This window comes from Artemia franciscana, chromosome 21, assembly GCF_032884065.1.
Source record: "Artemia franciscana chromosome 21, ASM3288406v1, whole genome shotgun sequence".
In the NCBI taxonomy this organism is placed as follows: domain Eukaryota; kingdom Metazoa; phylum Arthropoda; class Branchiopoda; order Anostraca; family Artemiidae; genus Artemia; species Artemia franciscana.
The window spans coordinates 22661773-22683333 of record NC_088883.1 but is presented as its reverse complement, the minus strand read 5'-3'; the positions used below and the strand labels follow the sequence as shown (position 1 = coordinate 22683333).

The following is a 21561-nucleotide window of genomic DNA, read 5'->3' as shown; positions in this document are numbered from 1 at the left end:
GTATAGTAAATAAAATAAATGTAATATATATAAAATAAAACATGAGCAAATGTATAGTGAATATAAAATATATAGTAAATATAGTAGAATATAGTAAATACAAAATAAAAGAAATCTAGTAAAAGAAATAGAAAAGACTAGAACTGAAAAGACAGAAAACTTTAAATAACGTACACATAAAAAGTTAACAAAAATAAAAAATCACAAACACCAAAGGACTAAAAGAGAATAAAAGCGAAACAAACATAAATATAAGTATACCATTGGGCTATGTTATACAAAGTAAGAGATTAATTAATCTTGATCGCCATATTGCGTTTCTATCGTGCAAGAACAAAATAAATTATTTTTTTCCAACTAAGGCAGTGTCAAGCAAATGAACTAATGCAAAGGTTTCGGCTTCAGTTACTATCCTCTGTACAGTATAAAAAAAGGCCAAACGGAAACCGTAAAAAATGACTTACAATTGCTTACAATCCCTACTCACGGGAACAAAAAAGAAGTCATTTGTCATGAAATAAATTTTTCTTTCTTTTTTTCTAGATTTCATTCAATGTAAAACATGCGTTATTCCTTAGAAAGTTAAGGAGACGTCATTTTTACCACTTTATTTTAAGTTTTTAATTGTTATTAACTATAACTTAATTTACCAAAAGTTAATTTATGCTTACATGTTTAATTCGTAGGGTACAATATCTCTGAAAGATAGTAGAAAGTCGCACTGTTTTGAAAATACCCACGCCATCTAATGTAGAATTCCAAAAGTAGATAGCAGTCTTGTTGCACGAATGGGTTGTATAAATCTTTCAAGTCCTGTTAGAAAAAAGTAAGTGATTTGGCAACTGACTTTTCTGTGTTCCCAAGTCGAAGGATTGGCGACACTAGGATTTGAACTCATGTTCTAAAGGTAATAGGATTCGAAGTCCAGTGTGCCGTCCATTTGGTTAGGATGGCTTCCCTGTGGTACTCAGTTAAACTCATCCATTTTTCTTCAAATTTTGGATTTTGCTCAAATCCCCGTCGCACCCATCCACCTTGCAAGACCCATACTTAATTGTAGCACCACCAAAAGCAAAGAAGTTTATCTGCTTCTTCTTCAGTTTCATCATTACCCACCTCATAGCGACTTGGTCAATAATCTCTAAGACCTGTTTAAGACTTAGCTTCGTATCTTGTTTGCCAAGTCTATCACAAACGTGATTCGAGACATTTCCAGAAATAATGCCGAAAATTCTAGCTTAGGAATTAGTCGGACAAAATTCTAGCCAGTTAATTCGTTTTTTAAATAAGATTTAACGAAAGTCTATATGAGTCATCACACTGAATAATGTCATACTAAATAATCACGACTGGATAATGTTTGGCTACTACAGTCTTGGCGCGTATAAAAGTTCCGCCCATTTCCTCGTCCATCAAGAATTCAGTGTACATCTCTCAGTCAGTGAATGATGGTGATAATTTGTATTGTTCGTGATTACGAAAGCAGAAAGAAATTGGGTGAGCCGGCAAAGTGGTTCGCTTGTGTTCCATCTCACAGGTATGACTTAACTGAGTGGCCTATGCAGGATTTCAAAAAAGGGGGGGGGGGTTGGATTAAATTTTAGCAAACACGGGTATGTCTAGTGCTAACTTCTAATCAACACTGCAACAGGGAAATAGCCGGAATTTCGTAAATAGTGGGAAAGGGATCCACGAAGTGTCGGGACTATTTGAAATTTGCTACAAAATATTTTACCACAAACGGGGGGGGGGCGTTCTGTGGTGGCGCAGTGGATTTGACCTTAGCTTGGTAATACGGGACCCAGAGATCGAATCACGCTGCAGGAATGCAGTGCATGGCCGACGCAGGGACCATAGTAGTCAAGAAGCGTCGTTAATTCTTAAATAATAAAATAAATAACCACAAACGGGTAACCTAATAGTTTTAGCACAGATGATCTATTAGGATTCATAATAGTCTGTGGTTTTAGATAGTAATATTGCGCCGTGGAGCGTCAAAACTTTTTTCTTATTGGTAAGGAAAAATGTTCACTTGAATTTTTCTTATTTATGTTTTTTTGGGCTAAAAAAGCCCTGCGAAATTTGATGTAGGATCTTTGTTTTTCTTCTAAAAACTGGTGGAATAGCCCTATCCAAGAAAATACCAAACGTCTGTTAAGAACTGTTTTTCGTGAAATGTTTAGTGAGCTTTCAGAAAATTAAGGACATAAAAAGAACTGTATTTGTATTATAAGAAGAATATACAGTTTTGCTAGCTGTTATTACTGTTGTAAATATTCTGCCACGAACTTGCAAATCTTACAACTTGCAATTTTTAGAGCCAGAGTGTCTGCCAATGGCCTTGCTCGCATAATTGACTGTAGCTTAATTATTAGCTTTAATATGACATATCAAAAGACTATTGCAGATGACAAAACAAATGATTTTGGTAATGTGCATTTCTGGATTTTCTTTTCTGTAGAATGAGACGGGGATGAGTTTTTTTTTTATTTTTTTTTATTTGATGCTTTACAAAGATTCGTGGACAATGCTGTAAAAATACAGGCAACTCTGAGCCAATTCCTGACCAGGGAAACATTTTAGTCGACTTCCTTTCACAGAAAAAAAGTGACATACAACAGGTGAAGCTGACTGGACTTACCACGGCTCACCAAAGCAATAACCTTCTTTTGGATGAAGAGAATGAAGGCTTCAATGAAGTATCTGACAGTCTCTAAAATTATACTTTTACATATATCCTTTGTTTTGCTGTTATGAAGCTGCTCACTTGGCACAAGTGTTCGATGTGTGCTTCAAAGCTTATTCAAGGTGATAGTGAACTCTTCGACGAAACTTATTCTTTTATGGCAGAAAAGGCATACGTACAGTCAAGTCTGGATTTATCCAACCTTACAGCTCCTTCGCTAGGTGTTATTTCGTTTCTGCAAGACTGTGACTCCATTTTCCTCAAACATAGAGATTCTTGTTGGAAACTGGAGCCAATCCATTGAATTGGGCTTGAGTGCAAAGACCTAAACTGGGAAACTGGCTGCGAGGACTTCCCCCTTTAACAGTTTTTCCGATATTTTTTGTGTGCACGTGCATATTACGAAGTAAAATTTAAGAATCGGGAAATCAAGAGACATTCCTATCAAGGAAAATAAACTAGCAAGTAATTATTTTAGTTTTAGTAGTTTAAATATTTGATTATCTCCTTAGTGAGTTCCTCAGTACTACAGACAATAATATATTTTATTTAGCTGCAAGTCTACATTCATGTCCATGAAGTAATTTCCCTTAGAGAAAACATTGATAAAACTTTGGAACTGAAATATCAATGCGAAGCGCCAAATTTCCTAATCAAATGTAATCACGTTATGGCTTATCTTTCCATTCATAAACAAATACTATCCTTACCTTTTGCATTATTACAGCCATACCAATTATTCTCATTTCCTTTTTTATCTCTTCAACGTATTGTGTTCTTCCTTATCCCCTAGACGCCCGATTCGTCTTATATCTTTTCTTGGCTGCGAATACCGATAACACACGCGTGCCTACGCATTAACAAATTTAATATTGCTTATGTTCTACTTGTTTATATGTTCTCCGGAGCAGGTGCATCTCTGCCCGGCTTTGGATAATGGTTGATATAGGGAATGAATATACTGTTTAAATTTATTTTCAGTGCTGTGAATAAACACAGACCGTATCTCAAACAGTAAAAATGAAAACTTTTTCTCTTGCTGACCAAGGTTATATGCAACGCATATACCTATATCGTGATTTTTTGTCTTTTGTCGGGAGTGCAATGTCTGGTTGGGGGGAAAATCTTCCGACGCTTCCCGTGTTTTCCCCCCAGATTTCTCCAGGTACTCATTTAGAGCTGTGTCGACTCTGACTGAGCTTACAGAATCACACCATTAACCTCAAACAGTAAGCTATATGGGTCCCGCTTTTTAGGGGTATAATGAGGAAAAGGTTGAAATTACTACGTTGAGATGACAACGTTCTTCGGAGGAAGGTCGTCAGACTGCCAAAGGTCGTCTTTTGCGGTCAACCATCTAGGGCCAAATGAAAAGAAGGTCATTCTCGGACGGGGCGGGAGGATGTCTTAAGGAAAGATTTAAGGGAAATCGAAACTTCTTGTGAGGGTATAAAGTGAGAAGCTTTGAATAGATTGGAATGGTGGAAGAGCACGCGCAACTGTGTTGGCCTCAGGTGGCTTGGTGCTGCAATAAGTTTTTAATAGTAGTATTAGCAATAAAATAATGAGAACTATTTTTCACTTTTTTTTTTGTCTTTTAGATCGCTTTTGCTCATTTGCTGCCTAACTTTGTGGAGTGCTGGTGGGATGCGATAATTTTGGACGTATTACTTTGCAATGGACTTGGCATTTACGCCGGAATGCAAATTTGCAAGTTTTTGGAAATGCGCGAGTACAAGTGGGAATCTATTAGGTAATTTGTTTTGTTTATTTTTTAATTGTTCAATTTAATTACTTCGAAGTGACCCCAGGTCCGTGATGGGGGGCGCAGGCGACAATATTTTGATCGGTCGTGGGCAGGACGTGTACTTTTCGGTCGACTATACTTAAGAGCCTTAATTAAGAAAAAATAAATAAAAATTTCGTGTGAATAATGTCACTTCCAAATGAATTTAAAAAATAAAAAAGATGCATGATATTATTTCAGTGATGTTGTACGTTGTATAAAAGATGTTGTACTCCGACAATATTTTTTATTAGTATTAGGTATGCCTAGAGGACGACCCCAAAAATTGTACCAAGTTAGCCTTTTAAGCTTCCTTCAGATGGGTTTTGGTGAATACACGGAATATCAGGTGAATACACGCAACATTTTGAATAAAAACGTTAAATTTCATGAGGGAAGCATCATGATTTAAGAAATGCATATCTGGGGCATGAACCAAAATCGGTGGAGATCCACTGCCCTAGACGAAGGGTATTGTCAAGTGGAGATTCGTTTGTTTGAGTCGCCCAATTTCTCCACCATCAACAATAATGCTGACAACTTTAGAGTAAAGTTTTATTGCTAACTTTTATCGCTAATATTTTATTACTTATATTTATAAATATAATGACTAATGTTTATAAATAAACTTATATTTTATAGCTAATATTTAAAATAAATGTTCCTTAAAACTTAATATTTACAATTTTTTATGCTTAAAACTTCTCTCAGGTCTATGCATTAATAATGACAGCTCTGCAATCAGTGAAGTTGCAGTCAGACTCTTGAGTAACTTCTCAGGTGCTTTTCCAAGCAACTCAGGTGCGTCCCCAGGACACAGGGGAATATTCTCCATGCAAGGAGGATACCCTCGCCTTAGAATAAAAGGATGAGGATCACGACGGGTCCAGTCTCTGGGGGTTCTTCAATAGCCAAAGTATCCATCTCTAGGCGATAAATATATCTAAAGGGGAACACTGGTGATAGTGATCACGCTGGACCTATCGCCACGTGGATCCATCCTGAGGACGTTTAACTCACTCTTTACTTGGTGATGTCGTGACGCCAAGTGGGATTTCCATGCGAGGACAATCGCAAAATTAAGACGATACATATGAGGGTGGCAACAGTCCTGGCTTGGCAGAGGTGATTGGATTACCATTGCTTCAAAAGTCAGCCAAGAAACTTTTTTTCTTTATTATGAATCACGGTTGGGAAATCAATGAGATAACGAACCAACGAAAAAGCTACTACACCGGACAACCAATTCATCGACAGCCCATCAAGCAGAATTTTGTCACAACAGATACGTCATAAATGAATTATATGTCATCAAAAAAATCATGGAGTGATACATGGAATTTGGAAAAAAAAAACTATGTCAAGAAATCAATCAGAATTCATGCGTCTGATCGCACACTCACTGACTTTATAGCTGTCATTATTGATGCATATGACTTAAGAGAAGTTTCAGCCATAAATTAAAAGAAGCGTCCTTTCTTCAACGAATTTTTTAGAATTTTGGATATTCATATTCATCACTTGATTTCTTACAATTTTTTTCCTAATAATAATGTTCTGTTAAATAATAGCCCATTTTAGAATCATTAAATAATAGCATCATTATGTCACATCATTGTGTCAGAATATCGTCATTAAACAATAACCCATTTCATCACTGACAAACTTGTAAATGATGGCCCTAAAGCTTTGAGACCACAAAAATGTCATTCTCAATCAATTATGTAATATGTAGACGTATCTATTTCTATATATTCGCCTGTCAGGTATTCATTTATCATGTATTTATCAAACAAGTCTTTGAGCGGTACCTGGAATTTGACAAAGAAATTTACCAACTTTTCATCTATTTCAAGCAAGACTTTGACCTTATCTGGCGAGGTGGCCTCTGATATGTCCTATCTCACTGCAGAACTTTCTGTGATACTATTGAAATTTCCTTATATAAAGAATAAAACATGTGAAGTTACAGAAATTTAAGGGGAATTCTAAAACACAAAAACAGTTCACAATAATTTTTCGTTTATGCAAATTTGCGTGTTCTATCTCTGTATTTCAATTTTTTTGTATCTTATGCTTAAAATGAAACAAGTTGAAATGAAATTTGAAACTACTTCTGGTTTCTGTTGCTTAAACTTTACTAATAGTATTCTGAAATGAAACTTATTATTCTTGGAATTCGCAAACTAAGTTCAACTCGCACACTGGCTGAGACATCTCAGCAGTTTATAAAGGTGTCTTAAGTGAATTCCTTTCACTCTCAAGATTGAATTAGGTCCATTTGAATATGTTTTATATTGCTCTCAGTTATTTTGTAAAGTGATCTCATTTCGCGTCACGAGTCGGCACGAATTAAATCGAATTTGAATTAAAATCGAATAGTTGTGGGCATTAAGTCATGGCTAATTGTAGAAAAAGCCAAGACAGATAGCGGATGTTAGCTCATTTGTTAATAGATATGTCTATCTATTATTCGTCCATGCGTCATTCCTAGGGTCGTAGAACTAAGGTTGATAGTCATAGAGCTAAGTTAGTCATAAAACTTATAGTTTTCCAAGTGTTTGATTAAATGGCACAGTTAAACAGCGGGAGTAAGTTTCCCTCTCTTATTGGACTTTGAGTTGAAATCGAATAGATGTGGGCCTCTAGTCATGGCTAATTGTAGAAAAAGCCGAGATAGATAGTCCAATAGGAGAGTCCAATAAGTTCATTGGTTTTGTAAAATTATGACAAAAATCATAGTGACGAAAAGGAGTCGATTTTAGTGACTTTATTCAGGAGCTCGAATAGTATCGAAATTCATTTTACTGGACTAATACAGCTGTCCTTTCCCAGTGAAATGTTTTTCCGACTCGTCAAAACGTAAAATAAATGCATGTAAAAAACTTTTAATGCGTTTTTAAATTTTTTGTGTACCCCATCCCCCTCCGAAAAAAAAACTCACCCCGAACAAAAATCCTGGACACGGCCCCAAAAATATATTTTATCTATGTTTTTGCTGATTTTTTAGCCATGTTTCTTTATTTTTTAATTTAGCGCCTTGATTTTTAATTTCTTATTTCTATATTTTTTTATTTCTATATTTTTTAATTTTCATTACTGAACGTTCTGATGTTTGCAACAGTTTTATTTTTCTTGTCGAATATTTTTTTTGTAAATTTATTTTACGGTTATTTTTAGTTGTAAGGATTGTTCTTTATTTCCTTTTAGTTTATGAGATAAAATGTTATATTTTAGGTCTAATAATAAACTGAAAACTACTGAAATGATAAATATATATATTATAAGAAATAAATATAAAATAATTATAATGAAAAAAATAAATTAGAACGAAGTTTTTATTTAGGTTTTATTTTAAGCTCGATTTTTATTTATTGTCACGTTTATTTTTATTCTTAGGAGCATTCAGACTGCAAAGGGAAAAATCAAGCGAGCTGTTCTACAATTCACACCCGAAAGTTGGACCTACGTACGATGGCTAGACCCGAAATGTACATATATGAGATTCTTGGCTATTTGCCAATTGACATTCTTTTTTCAGATATCAGAATTGAACACATTCTTCCTCAAGCATATATTTGAATTACCCCCCGGACATCCACTAAACGTAATACGGCTTGGGTTAATTGGTTTGTTTGTAGCGCCATCTATGCGTCAATATTATTCCTATGTAACTGATACTCTCTGCAAACGTTATGGAACACAGTGTTGGATTTATAGTGCCATAATGTGTGTTGAAACAATTATTTGTTTGAAATTTGGTTGGAAAATTTTTACACAGACTCAGATTAGATGGATTGTGTTTTGGCTGCTTGTGCAGATGGCGTTGTCTACTTTGTGTGTTTACGGATGCGTTAGGTGGCACAGCAAAAAGCATAAAAATGTGAAAATGTCTTCATCTGGCAATCCTGTTTTTGCAAATGGGAGTATTCTTAATAACAAGTCGCTTAGTAAGTTTTTCTTTCTATTAAGTGTTTGAGGAGGGGTTATTACCTAGTTTTCATGGAAGGGGTGAATCCTTTGGAACAATCACAAAGGAACGAAGAAAATAACTTGAAAGTATTTAAAGAAAGGTAAGGTTTTAGTGATGGAGAGCTAGAAAGGTAAAGAAGAGTTAAAGAATTAAAAAGATTAAAAACGTAAGGTTTTAAAATGCCTAGGCTAAAGGAAGTGTTAAAAAGGTAAAGAAGAATTAAAGAATTAAAGAATTAAAAAGGTGAAAAAGGTAAGGCTTTAAAATGCCTAGGCTAAAGGAAGAGTTAAAAAGGTAAAGATTTTATTTTATGCTAGGTTTTTATCACTAAAATCTTACCTTTCATTAAGTACTTTCAAGTTATTGTCTTCGTTCCTTTGTGATTGTTCCAAAGGTAAAGGAAAATTTGCTAAAAGAATTTTAGATTCCTGGGATTGAATGGGCGCCATTTTCTAGTGATGTGCCTTTATGTACGACACTTTTGGGCTCTCCTGTGATTGGGTTGTACTGATTACAAGATCTTTCTAACGAATTTTCAGTTATTGTGAAGGTGTTTTTATTATTCATTTCTGGTTTTTATTAGACAAACTAATACAAATACCAACAAGACGTTGCCGAAGCCTAACCAGGGATTGAACCCCAGACCTTCATTTTTCCAGTTTGATAGCCTCTCTCAAAGAGTAACTACTCCTGTATATTTAAATCTATGTTTTAATTAGTATATTATGAACCAAGATAACTTCTCTTACAAATTTGTTTAATTATTATTAATATTATACTTCTATGTCAATAGGGATTATTGTGTATATTTTCTATTGATGTGCCTTTATGACCTGGCAATACGACACTTTCGGGCACTGTTGCGAAAAATCTTTCTAATGAATTTTTAGTTATTGTGAAGGTGAGAGTTTTTTTTTTCAGGGGAGAGGATAATTATTTTACATATAAAATGATGAAAATTATAAAGGAAATATATATGTAGATAATAAATTATAAGTATAAGTTTATTATAAAGTATAATAAATTATAAGTATAAGTTTATTATAAAGTATAATAAATTATATATAATAAATTATAAATTATATATATTATACAAGTAAAGTAAAGTAAATTATAATAAATTATAAAGGGCTTTAGGTGAATTGTATGCCAAATTGATACATCACTGCTTCCACGCATAGCTCATTTAGTAATAATTCTGCAGCATATTATAATTTAGTGCATAGGCAAGTAATGCATAGCAATAGGCCATAATTGAGGCTAGGTAAATATGGAAGGGAGACAAAATTGCTTGACTATGCCCATTTTTGTGGGTGAAATATTCGGTCATTGGCCGATGACTGTATATGTGTATCTAAACTAGTCACTGATAAGAAACAACAAATTTTAAATCCGAAAAATAGGATTTCTCCTATTTTGATCAGAAATTGATCGCTAATGCTTGGCAACATCTCTTCGAAAATTATGCTAATTTCTTAGTTTCTTTGTGTCATCTCTAATTTGGGTGCGTTTTCTTTCTCTTGTAGTAGTAGTAGTAGTAGTAGTAGTAGTAGTAGTAGTAGTAGTAGTAGTAGTAGTAGTAGTAGTAGTAGTAGTAAAGGTGTCAAGACGAAACACTAAGAAGTTCATCACCAAATAGAAAACAATTCCATAAATTTGAGCAATAGAAAATACACGAGGATATATTAAGATTCGAAACACTACATTAAATAGATGAAATTAAATTAATAAATTTAGATAATATAAAAAGAAGCTTTAGTATATAATTTTAAATAAGTTTTCCTTTCTGTTAATTAACGTGATATTCAGATTTAGTTGGATTCGGTAAGTCTGAGAAAGAGGTGCGATTCTCCTTGTTATGCGAGGCATCGTGCAATTTAGACCTTTATGTGGGATCCCTGTTCTAGATAATCATCTTTTTTTTCGTTTGTGGTAATTGCTCAAATTTAGCTTGATTTGGTAAGTCTGAAAATGAGATGCCTTTTTCAGTTTCATGTCTTAGTATGGCGCAACTTAGGCTTTTTTTTTATTATACACACTATTTTAAAAAGTAAAATTGAGTTTTTATTTCACAACAATATAAATGAAAATGTTTGCCTTAACTTGATGCTGTAAAACTTGCACCATTCTTAGACTCTAAGCTTCAGTTTACTTTGCTTTTGTTAGCTTCGTATGTTTGTAAATGTGTTTGGTTGTCAATGTTTAGTTATTTTAAGAACTAATGAGGTAAGTTTCTCAATGGCATGTAATTTGATGGTTCAATTTACGCTTTAATGCGCATAAATGTTAAAAGAAACTAAAAATTGGAAGTCGTACAAATAACAGTTCAAACAGAAATAAATCCCTTTATTAGACTGAAAAACAATGATAAAAATTCTGGATATTTCGGTCACATATACGACCTTTTATTTACTATTTGACGGTCGCTATGTATGTGATCGAAATATCCCAAATTTTTATCATTGTTTTTCATTTTCTAATAAAGGGATTTATCCCTATTTGAACTGTATCTGTACGTCATAGAAAGGCAGCATAGTCTTCGAAAATACCTAAATTGGAAGTCTACTTCGATTAGATGTGACGTTGTAAGACTGGCATCAGTGTTGGACTCGGAAAATCCGTTTATGCCGAATTGAATGCTATTGAAATATAAGGGCTGTATTAGCTGTATAAGGTTTAATCTACTCACTAAGAAACAAAGCCCGAAACAGCGTTATTTAGTGTTAGTTGTGTTCCAAGGTGTATGGTTAGAATACCTGCAATTGTAGAAATGTAAATGTTATGCCAAATAGAAGAAAGATTTAAAAAAGAGTTCTGCGTGAAAAAAAGTTAAATACTAAAATATTGTTGCGCGATTCAGTTTTAGAATCAAGGCATCACCTATTAGAAACATAAGCTTAAAAATTAAGGCTATGGCTCAAGCCGATTTTCTGAGACAGTTTCATAGCCAAAACAAAATTGTGTTCCATAATCACTTTTTTGAGATTTTGACTAATAAATTCGTGTTCTGTTCTGAATTTTCTGAGCAAGCTGAGCAAGCGAAATATCGTTGAAAGTTTCAAGTATCAGAAAAGGCCCATATACGATGCAATTTTACTAATACCAAAATTTAGCTAGCGCTAATTTGAGCCAATCAGATTTTTTGTGAGTTTCCTGATGGGCTGAAAAATTCCGATTGACTCAAATTAACGCTAGCTAAGTCTTGGTTTCAGTAAAATCTCGTCGTGAATGGGCCTATAATAAACTCCTGGGGTAAACTCAGAAGAGAGCGACATATTTCATATTTCTTGTTTGTAAACAAATTTCTTTGCTTATTTAGGCCCAGTATTTTGCCCAGTGTTTTGTTTTTGTTGCCCAGTATTTTGTCCATAATTTTATTGCCCTGTGTTTTGCAGAGAAAGAATCTAGATATCTAGATGATCCTATTCGAATAGAATCTCTAAAAAACGCATCAAAAATGTAGCTAATCAAAAACATATCCGAGTATAGCAAATCTGATTTGTTTACTAGTAAAATTTCTGACAAAAACGCACAAGTGTGTAGTAGCTTAGGTCAAAATCCGTTGAGTAGTAATGCTAGGTCTGGTTTGCATGTTTTCTTGGCAAATATTGAACAATTCACATAAACGACCTATGAATAAAATCAAATTACCACTTTTTTGTCTTTTTTTTATGCCTTTTTTATCCTCTTTTCGAAAATAAATATTGTTTTTGGCACAAATTCAAATTTAAGCCCTTTAAGGACCCTCAAAGATGATGCTTTTTTTTTTTTTTTTTTTAGATACGGCTTATGTACTTGTTAGCGTTCGTCTTGTTAAAACCGGTTTACCAATAAGTTGAATTGATAGTAACGAAATCAATAATCACTAAACGCATGGGAAATATATAATATGGACTATATATTTGGGTAAGGTTGGGCTAGATTAAGTCAGGCTTAGGTTAAAATTGAATTTGCGCCAAAAACGATTTTAAATTCGGAAATGGCATAAAAAAGGCATCGAGTGGTACGTTCACTTTATTCATGAGTCATTTATGTGAATTATTGAATATTTACCTTTTTTTTGCGCGGAGGCCTTCTCAACATTTGCATGAACTCAATGGCTCATTAAAAAAAAAAAAAACAACAACAATAAAATAAAATAAAATCGAAACCTTGAAAAAGATGTTGATTCATATAGGCTACCATATCCATAAAGGCAGATTTTGAATTTTTTTCTGAAAATATGAATTCTCTTGAACATTTTGTATTAGTAATTTAGGTCTAAACTTTACAAAAAAGCCGATTTATAATGTATCAAGTTAATCATCAGCAAAGCTTATAAGTGATAAATGACAAAACTGGTGAACTTTCGGTAGGTATCTAAAGTCAAAAATAAAATTTCTTTGAATGGTTTATACCAATCAAAGTCATGAAAATATCATTAACAAGACATAACTGAACAACAATTTTTATTTTTTAATTTTAAATGTAAGAAATACTTGTACATATTGTGCAAAATCTTTCTAAATTCTCATATTTTTCCCATTATTTAATAATATAGAGATATCAGTTACATAATCATGACCTACAAAATACTTCAGGAAATAATGTTTTTTCTTGTCCTGAAGAATTATTCCTTATTTTCAGACGGTAAGACTACCATCCGTCAAAGAACTGTTACCTCTAATCGGACGGTTTTCAAAAATTGAAGAGTAGAAGCAATGGTATGGACCTTCGTTCATGGTCAATCAGTATGACCTCGTTCAGCCAAATTAATGGTCTTGCCCCCTGTTCAAGTCTAGTCGAAGTTTTTAGCTAATTTGTCTGACTCTCAATGTTTAGTTTTCTAGTGGCAGTAGTGGTTGATTGAGTCAAATTTCTAGAGTTTTTTTTACTGAAGTTATGCTTGATTAAATTGTGTTATAGCTTTGAGAGGTTATTTCTTGTTGTTGTGACGCCGATTCCTAGAGCAGCATACCATGGACATCGAAATAAAAACCTTTTTCTTCCATCTGGAACCACATTTTGCCAATGTTGCCGCGTTGAATACTACTGCTAGTACTGCTAACAACTCACTGCAGCATCAAGCCACCTGAGGCCAACACAGCTACGCACACTCCTCCGGTCTAATCTATTTAAGGCCTACCTCTTTACACCCTCCAAAAAATTCCCATTTTCCTTATATGTTTCCTTATGATTTCCTCTCACACTATTTGGGGACGACCTTCTTTTTTTCGGTCCTAGACGGCTGGCCGACAAGGACAGTCTTTGGCAATCTGTCATCCTTCATCCGCAGAACGTGTTGTCTCATTATACCCCTACAAAGCGTTGTCTAAACAACGGATTAGGAGAAGCAACAACCTCAAAAGCTATATTGAACTCAGTGATAGAAAAGCTGATTGATAAAATTCGGATTCTACAGAAGAAAATATGTGAGTTTTCAGATATTACTGGAGTTATCAGATTTTTAAATAGAGCAGACACTAAACTAGGCATCCAACTGTTTCAATATCCGGGTTGCAGCGGTAGCTTGCAATCTAATAGGAGAGCAAACAAAAACAAAAGCATAACTCCTAAAACATAATAAAAAACAAAAGCACAACTCCTAAAACATAAAACATAACTCCCAAAACTAGAGTCTGATAAAAAAAAAGTACACCATTAGAAACTCCTTGTCCAACACCACTATATAGGAAACCAACTGTCTCTTGGCTTGATTAACAAGGAAAGTATGTTGGTTTGACCAAGAAAAGTCGCTGCGCAACGATATTCTACATCGACGGCATCTTTTTTTTCCGTTTTGTTTTTCGCCTCAGCTAGCTCGGCACTGGAAAATAGAGAACTGTTTAATGGCTCATTTGAAAGGAAATTAACGTATTTAAAAACTTTTCATAATTAACAAAAGTAATTTCAAAAACAAAATCATTTGTTTTTAGGAAAAACTACGTTTTCCTATAGTTGTGTAGTAGAAAAGTTTCTAATATCTGCTTGCCTCCTGGAACCAATCTTTTGTAGCACAGTGGATTGGTGCTCTGCTTGGCAATACGGGGCCCAGGGTTCGATCCCCGCCGCAGCAAGGTTCGGCGACAAGCTTTCTACTTGTTCCTGTAAAAACACCTAGCAACTGAAACGTCGATTCGACGCCCTATACGCCAGCAATGGCTCTGGAGGATCTGTATCCTTATCCTCCTGGAACCAATCTTTTTTGGCTCGACTCCTAAAGTGCTTATCTCTATAACGTTGTGATTTATTTCTGTAGAGAGAGAAAAAAAATTGTTCTCAGTTTATGATCGCTAAAGTTATTATGTAAACTGCAAAGCGACTATAATTTTCCTATATAATGGTTTCAAACAATTCGGCTCAAAAATCTACTTCGTTTTTTGATTTGGTTCTAATTTTTGGAGTTATGGACCTATTTCATTTTTTGCTCGTAAGAGACCAACTTCAGAGACTGAGGCATCAAACCAAATATGTGCCATGGTTTGCTCTTTACTAGGTTTCAGCCATCTCTACAGCCATAATTACCTTAAATCGCATTGTCCAGCGAAATAAGGATTAAATCCTGTAGAATCGCTGGTTAGTGATGATGATGGTTGGACGTCTCAATGGCATCCCACTCAGTTCGCCACGGCTTTGATGACCATTCTCTATTAACGGCTCTTTTAAAGGCAGCAGTACTGGGGACTGCTTTTTCGGTGAGAGAATTCCACAAACTCACTATTCTGTAAGTGAAGAAATTATTGCGTAGTCTAGTGGCAGCTCTCTTCTGATCGAGTTTCCGACTATGCCCCCTAGTTCTGGCAGACTGGTCAAGTTGAAATAGCTTATTTAATTTAGAGTTATAATTCAGGAGCTTATACGTCATAATAATATCACCTCTTTTACGTCTGTAGACAAGAGTGGGAAGTTTCAGCCTCTTCAGACGGGATGAGTAGTTTAAGTATTTGAATACCTCAATTGCTTTCTTAGCCGTCTCTGAAATGTTACCGATAATACCGATGAAACTTTCATAATTCCTATTTTTAATCAACCACATCGATTCCTTATATAATTTTTTACTGCCTTGGCGAATTTATTTTCCTGTCTTTTATGAAAGTTATTTTACACGTGTGATCCAGTGTTCGATTCCCTGTTCGAGGGAATTCTTAACATATTGACTTTAAATAAAACTCTACAAGCCTATACTATAGTTAAGCTTCCTATACATGGTAGTTTAGACAAGAGTTCATTCTTTATCGTATTCCTGATTATAATAAGAATCGAAAGAAAAAAAAAACTAATTTTAAAAATCTCGAGTATTTTTCAAGTTGGAATTAAAAAATTAAAATTATTGCTCAGATAACTAACACTTTCGTAGTTTACATAATAACCTTAGTGATTTTGAACTGAAGACTAAAATAAGAAATGAAAATCTCAACTGGGGTATTATTCCTTTACTTACTCTTAAAAGGTTGCTACCGCTACAACTAAAGAAATATCCAGATAAGTGATGAGTTTAAACCTCAAAGAGGTGTAATATGAACCAAATCAATTTTCCTTAGAAATTTGTTTTATTGTTACTATTATGCAATAGCAATTATTGGGCATAAATTTTTCTCAGTAACAGCTCTATATTCTTTAGGGAAAATTGGTTTGCTGGGATTTTCTGGCCTAAGAAAATATCTCGATAGGTGATGATTTAAAAACTTTTCAAACATATTTGATTTTTGAAGCAAATCCGACTTTTACTAAAATTCAACTATAAATCGCTTATTATCTAATAAGCTACAAACATTTGGTTTAATTTCTTATAAATTTTAAATTGTGATAATACCTTGTTAAAATATTTACAAATATTTACAACAAGTAGTTGGCTCGTTGGGACAAGAATTCTTTTTCCAAGAGGCATGGGTTCGATCCCTGGCGTGGTCGGTCAAATGATATCGGATGGAGGCTAGTTTTGTGACTCTGCAAACTCAGGCTGAATCGAGCCATCATATAATGCGTACTTGGAGAAATCTGGAGAAGGTAAGCAGAAAGCGTATACGAAAACATAGGATGGCTGGCCCCCAACACCTCATCGCACTTCCTGGCCGGATTGCACTCCCGGTTTGGACCTTAAGGGTCTAGTGCCGTCATACTTACATATTTACATTCTGAAGTATTTTCAAAGATGTTGATTATTGAAGTAATCTAATATTTTAGATGGATTTTTTACTATTAAAATATATACAAATATTTATGCAATTACCATTTTTTTGCTCTAAGCAACATTTCTGGTATTTATTAAACTAATACAAATACCAACAAAACGTTGCCGAAGCCTAACCAGTGATTGAACCTGAGACCTTCATTCTCCAGTTTGATAGCCTCTCTCAAAGAGTGACTACTCCTGTATAGTTAAATCTGTGTTTTAAATAGTATATTATGAACCAAGTTAACTTCTCTTACAAATTTGTTTAATTATTATTACTATGATACTATCTATTTAAATAGGGATTATTGTGTATATTTTTTTCTCAGTAATATTTCCATATTTTTTAGGGAATATTGGTTTTCTGTGATTTTCTAGCCTAAAGGAATTGTATTGTATCAGATTAACGACGCTTCTTGACTACTAAGGTCCCTGCGTCGGCCCTGCAGTGCATTGCTGCAGCATGATTCGATCTCTGGGTCCCGTATTACCAAGCTAAGGTCAAATCCACTGCGCCACCACAGGACAAAAAAACTAGCCTAAAGGAATATTCAGATAAGTGATGAGTTTGAAAAAAACTCGTCAAAATCTTCAATTTTGGAAAGAAATTCATATGAAAGACGTCAAAGCTTATTACATTTATTCATAACTGTTTACAATTTATAACTGTTTTAACTTTTTACAAGAATTATTGAACAAGATAAAAATGAAAACTAGTATTTGCATACTATTTTTCGCATTATTATTACAATATAAAAACTTTAAAATAAAAAACCAAAAGTTTTCAGCTCAAGAAAGATATTGCTCAGTAGAACAAACTTTTATCAATATAAATGCATAAATTTATTTAAATAAAAGTATAAAAAATTTACCTGGTGGTAGACCCAAAAAACTAAAAATTCAAGTGTTCATAAATGATAATTCATTGGAAGAAAGAGAAGTTTTTGTCCCACCACTTTGGCAATTAACAAATCTAGCTTCTTGCCAGGTGATGGGAAAAACCTTCTTTTTCTTCAAACGAATTAGAAATCCTTTATAACGCTTAAATTTTTCTTTTTTGGGTGTAGCTGTAGATGAGTTTTCCATACTGGTATGGCTTTTCATATTGCCGTCTTTTCAAAAATAATTGATTTTTGAAACAAGTCCGATTTCTAACAAAGCTTCAAACTCATGGTTTGATTTTTAAAGATTTTAAATTTGGATATTATCCAAATATTTTTGAATATTTTTGCAATTAATATCTACCTGTTTGAAATATCTACAAATATTTTTGCAATTAATTGTTTTCTGCTCTTTGAGTGATCCAATGTCTTTTCATACTGAATTCACCCCTGTTGAAATATCTACAAATATTTTTGCAATTAATTGTTTTCTGCTCTTTGAGTGATCCAATGTCTTTTCATACTGAATCTTTTCAAAGATATTGAAAAGCTGGATGGGCTGAGAATTCTTTGCCCAAGGGGCACGGGTTCAATCCCTGGCATGACCAGTTCTTTAGTTTGGGACGGGGGTTAATAGCGTGACTGCAAGCTCAGCCAGAGTCGAGCCATCTCTTAATATGTACCTGGATAAATCTGGAGAAAGCAAACAGGAAAGTTGAGTGAACGCAAAGGACGGGTGATTCCCAGCCCCTCATTGGAATTCCTGGAGGAAGGGCTACGAAACGGAAATCAGCATCACCATTTTGGACCTAAAGGGCCTAGTGCCGGCATTTTTACTTACTTAAGTAAAAATGCCATTTTACTTAGGTCAAATCTTGGAGCATCCTTTTATAACTTGTAGATCACTTTTACTACAAAGCAAGTCTCTACTGTAATTCCTTCGTTTCAAGATCAAATTATTTACTGTGGGCTAGATTTCGCTCATCACTTTAATTTTGCTATCTAATAGGCTTCAGCCATATTCAATAAAACTTACACAGTACTATATCGATTTTTCATGCTAATGTTACTAGGTTTCTAGCTACAGCTGCAACTCGGACTATTTATTTACAAACTTTAGTTACTATGGGCTCGTAAGTTACGTATATTTATTACTAATAAAAACGTTCACGAAAAAAAAAGTTCTAGTTGCCTTTTTAAGTAACCAAAATCTGGAGGGGAACTAGGCCCGCTCCCCCATCCGTTTTTTATCAAAATTGTCCGATCAAAATTATGAGAAGGCCATTTAGCCCAAAAAAATAGTATGCAAATTTTTTTTTAATTATTCGTGTGTAGTGAGCCAAAATCAAAACATATATTAATTGAAATCGTTCAGAGATTAAATAAAAAAAGTTTTTTTTAACTGCAAGTAAGGAGCGACATTAAAACTTAAAACAAATGGGTTGTTTCCTCCTCAAAGCCTCACTCTTTGCGCTAACTTTTGAATCTTTCTCACAACTTTACTTTTTAAAACAAAAAACTTTAGCGTAAAGAGCGAGGCGTTGAGGAGGGACAACCACTTTTATATACGGAATAACTTCTGTTCGTTTTAAGTTTTAATGTCGCTCCTTACTTTGAGTTAAAAAACTTGTTTATTTTATTTAATCATCTCCTGGAACCAGACTTTTTCCTTATAGTTTTCATTTCAGAATTGCTAAAGTTATTAGGTAAACCGCAAAAATATTTATGGTGTCTAACCAATAATGCTTATTTTTAATTCAAATTGCAAAAACACTTGAAAATTATTAAAGTAGTTTTGCTTTTTGTCTCCTGGAACCATTTTTTTTTTTGCTTAACCCATAAAGTACGTATCACTATAGCGTTTTCCTATATTTTCAAAGGAAAAAAAAATTCATTAAAGTAAACGATTCACTAAAGCTTTTTTTTGAACATCTATCCGTTCTTACCAGATTATGATGAATCCAGGTTTCACCCCGATCTATTTTGTTTAGGTGTTATTGTGCCCATTCTTAAAAAAGGGAAGCCACCGGCTGACCCGTCCCGTCACAGAACGATTCCGCTTTCATCCGTAGGCCTACTGTGTAAACTATTTGAACTTCTGATAACCAGTGAAATCAAGCTTAAGCATAAAATGCTACCCCAACAGTTCGGTTTTAAGCGATATTAATTGCTGAAAGCTATTCAGTTTAAAATTTATTTTTACTGCAACTTTTTTTTTTCAATGTTGTAATGTACAAAAGAAAATATTTTTCTTGTAATTTGTTTTCAGTAAAGCACCAATTACGCAGTGAGTTTAAGATCTTTACAGTTAGGGAAGGAGGCAGTACCCAAACTCTTGTTTGTAGCGATTTTCGTTCAATTAAAGCTTGATTCGCATATTCAATTTAAGTTTCAGTCGTTTTAAGATTAATTTATTCATTTATATAAGTACCTATTGTAAGTGTGTTTTCTATGATATTTTTTAAATGTCGCTTCGTGTTAGGTTTCACAATGCTTCAATAGCAAAATGATTTGGCTTTCTTCATAGTTATAATAAAGAGCAATTTATCAATATCGAACGACGAAGTCTATCCTCAGATCTTAAAGGGAAAAGTATGGTTGTCATATATTTGCGTCAAAATAATTGTTGGTACAGTTTTTGATTATAACTGTGTATTTTGGTGAGAAATTAAAATAAATTCTCATAAGTGTCAATATCATTGTGATTGAAGCTCACTTCGGCTCTAAAATAATTTCATTTTAGTATTTGTAAAAACTTATTTCCATTAGTATAACACATTACCCGATTCACGAAAAAACGTCATTTATTTTGCGACGCTAGATTTATAAGACGTAAAAATCCCGAAATTTACTTTTAAGTTAAATCTTAATCTTAGCGATTATTTTCTTATTAAAAAAAAAAAACGATGGAAGTCAGGTGCTTTTCGTAGCAGCTTTAGGGAATTAATATTATTTTTCACTGACTGGCAAAACTAATGAAGTGCCAGAATCATTGTGATGGAAATACACTTTGGCTTCAATTTTTGTCGGAACTTATTTCCAATACTACAACCCATTGCCCGATTCACAAAAAAAAGAAAGAAAAAAGCACTTCATTTGTTTTGTGACGCTATATTTATAAGGCGTGAAAACTTCAAAATATACTCTTAAATTAAATCTTAGTTTTAGTCTGATTTTTTTTTTGTATAACGCTGAAAGTCAAGCGCTTTTGCAGTGGCTATGGGGACTTAATATTCTTTTCCACAGACTGGCAAAACTAATGAAGTGCCAATATATTGTGATAGAAATACACTTTGGCTCCAATTTTTGTCGGAACTTATTTCCAATACTACAACCCATTGCCCGATTCACAAAAAAGAAAGAAAAAAGCACTTCATTTGTTTTGTGACGCTATATTTATAAGGCGTGAAAACTTCAAAATATACTCTTAAATTAAATCTTAGTTTTAGTCTGATTTTTTTTTGTATAACGTTGAAAGTCAGGCGCTTTTTGCAGCGGCTTTAGGGACTTAATCTTCTTTTCCACAGACTGGCAAAACTAATGAAGTGCCAATATATTGTGATAGAAATACACTTTGGCTCCAATTTTTGTCGGAACTTATTTCCAATACTACAACCCATTCCTATATTTATAAGGCGTGAAAACTTCAAAACATACTCTTAAATTAAATCTTAGTTTTAGTCTGATTTTTTTTTTTGTATAACGTTGAAAGTCAGGCGCTTTTTGCAGCGGCTTTAGGGACTTAATCTTCTTTTCCACAGACTGGCAAAACTAATGAAGTGCCAGAATCATTGTGATGGAAATACACTTTGGCTCCAATTTTTGTCGGAACTTATTTCCAATACTACAACCCATTCCTATATTTATAAGGCGTGAAAACTTCAAAACATACTCTTAAATTAAATCTTAGTTTTAGTCTGATTTTTTTTTGTATAACGTTGAAAGTCAGGCGCTTTTTGCAGCGGCTTTAGGGACTTAATATTCTTTTCCACAGACTGGCAAAACTAATGAAGTGCCAATATATTGTGATAGAAATACACTTTGGCTCCAATTTTTGTCGGAACTTATTTCCAATACTACAAC

At 33.8% G+C, this 21561-nt stretch overlaps 1 protein-coding gene across 1 annotated transcript in view; it reads left to right on the top strand.

The window, feature by feature from the left end:
- Positions 1–13356, top strand: part of LOC136040525 (phosphatidylserine synthase-like) — a 54964-nt gene extending 41608 nt beyond the window's left edge. Inside the window, exons 4-6 of the mRNA XM_065724702.1 lie at positions 4288–4439; positions 7872–8422; positions 13072–13356. Coding sequence (XP_065580774.1) covers positions 4288–4439; positions 7872–8422; positions 13072–13133 — 765 coding nt within the window. The 3' untranslated portion in view covers positions 13134–13356. The remainder of the gene's footprint in view (positions 1–4287; positions 4440–7871; positions 8423–13071) is intronic.
- The last annotated feature ends 8205 nt before the right edge of the window (positions 13357–21561 follow it).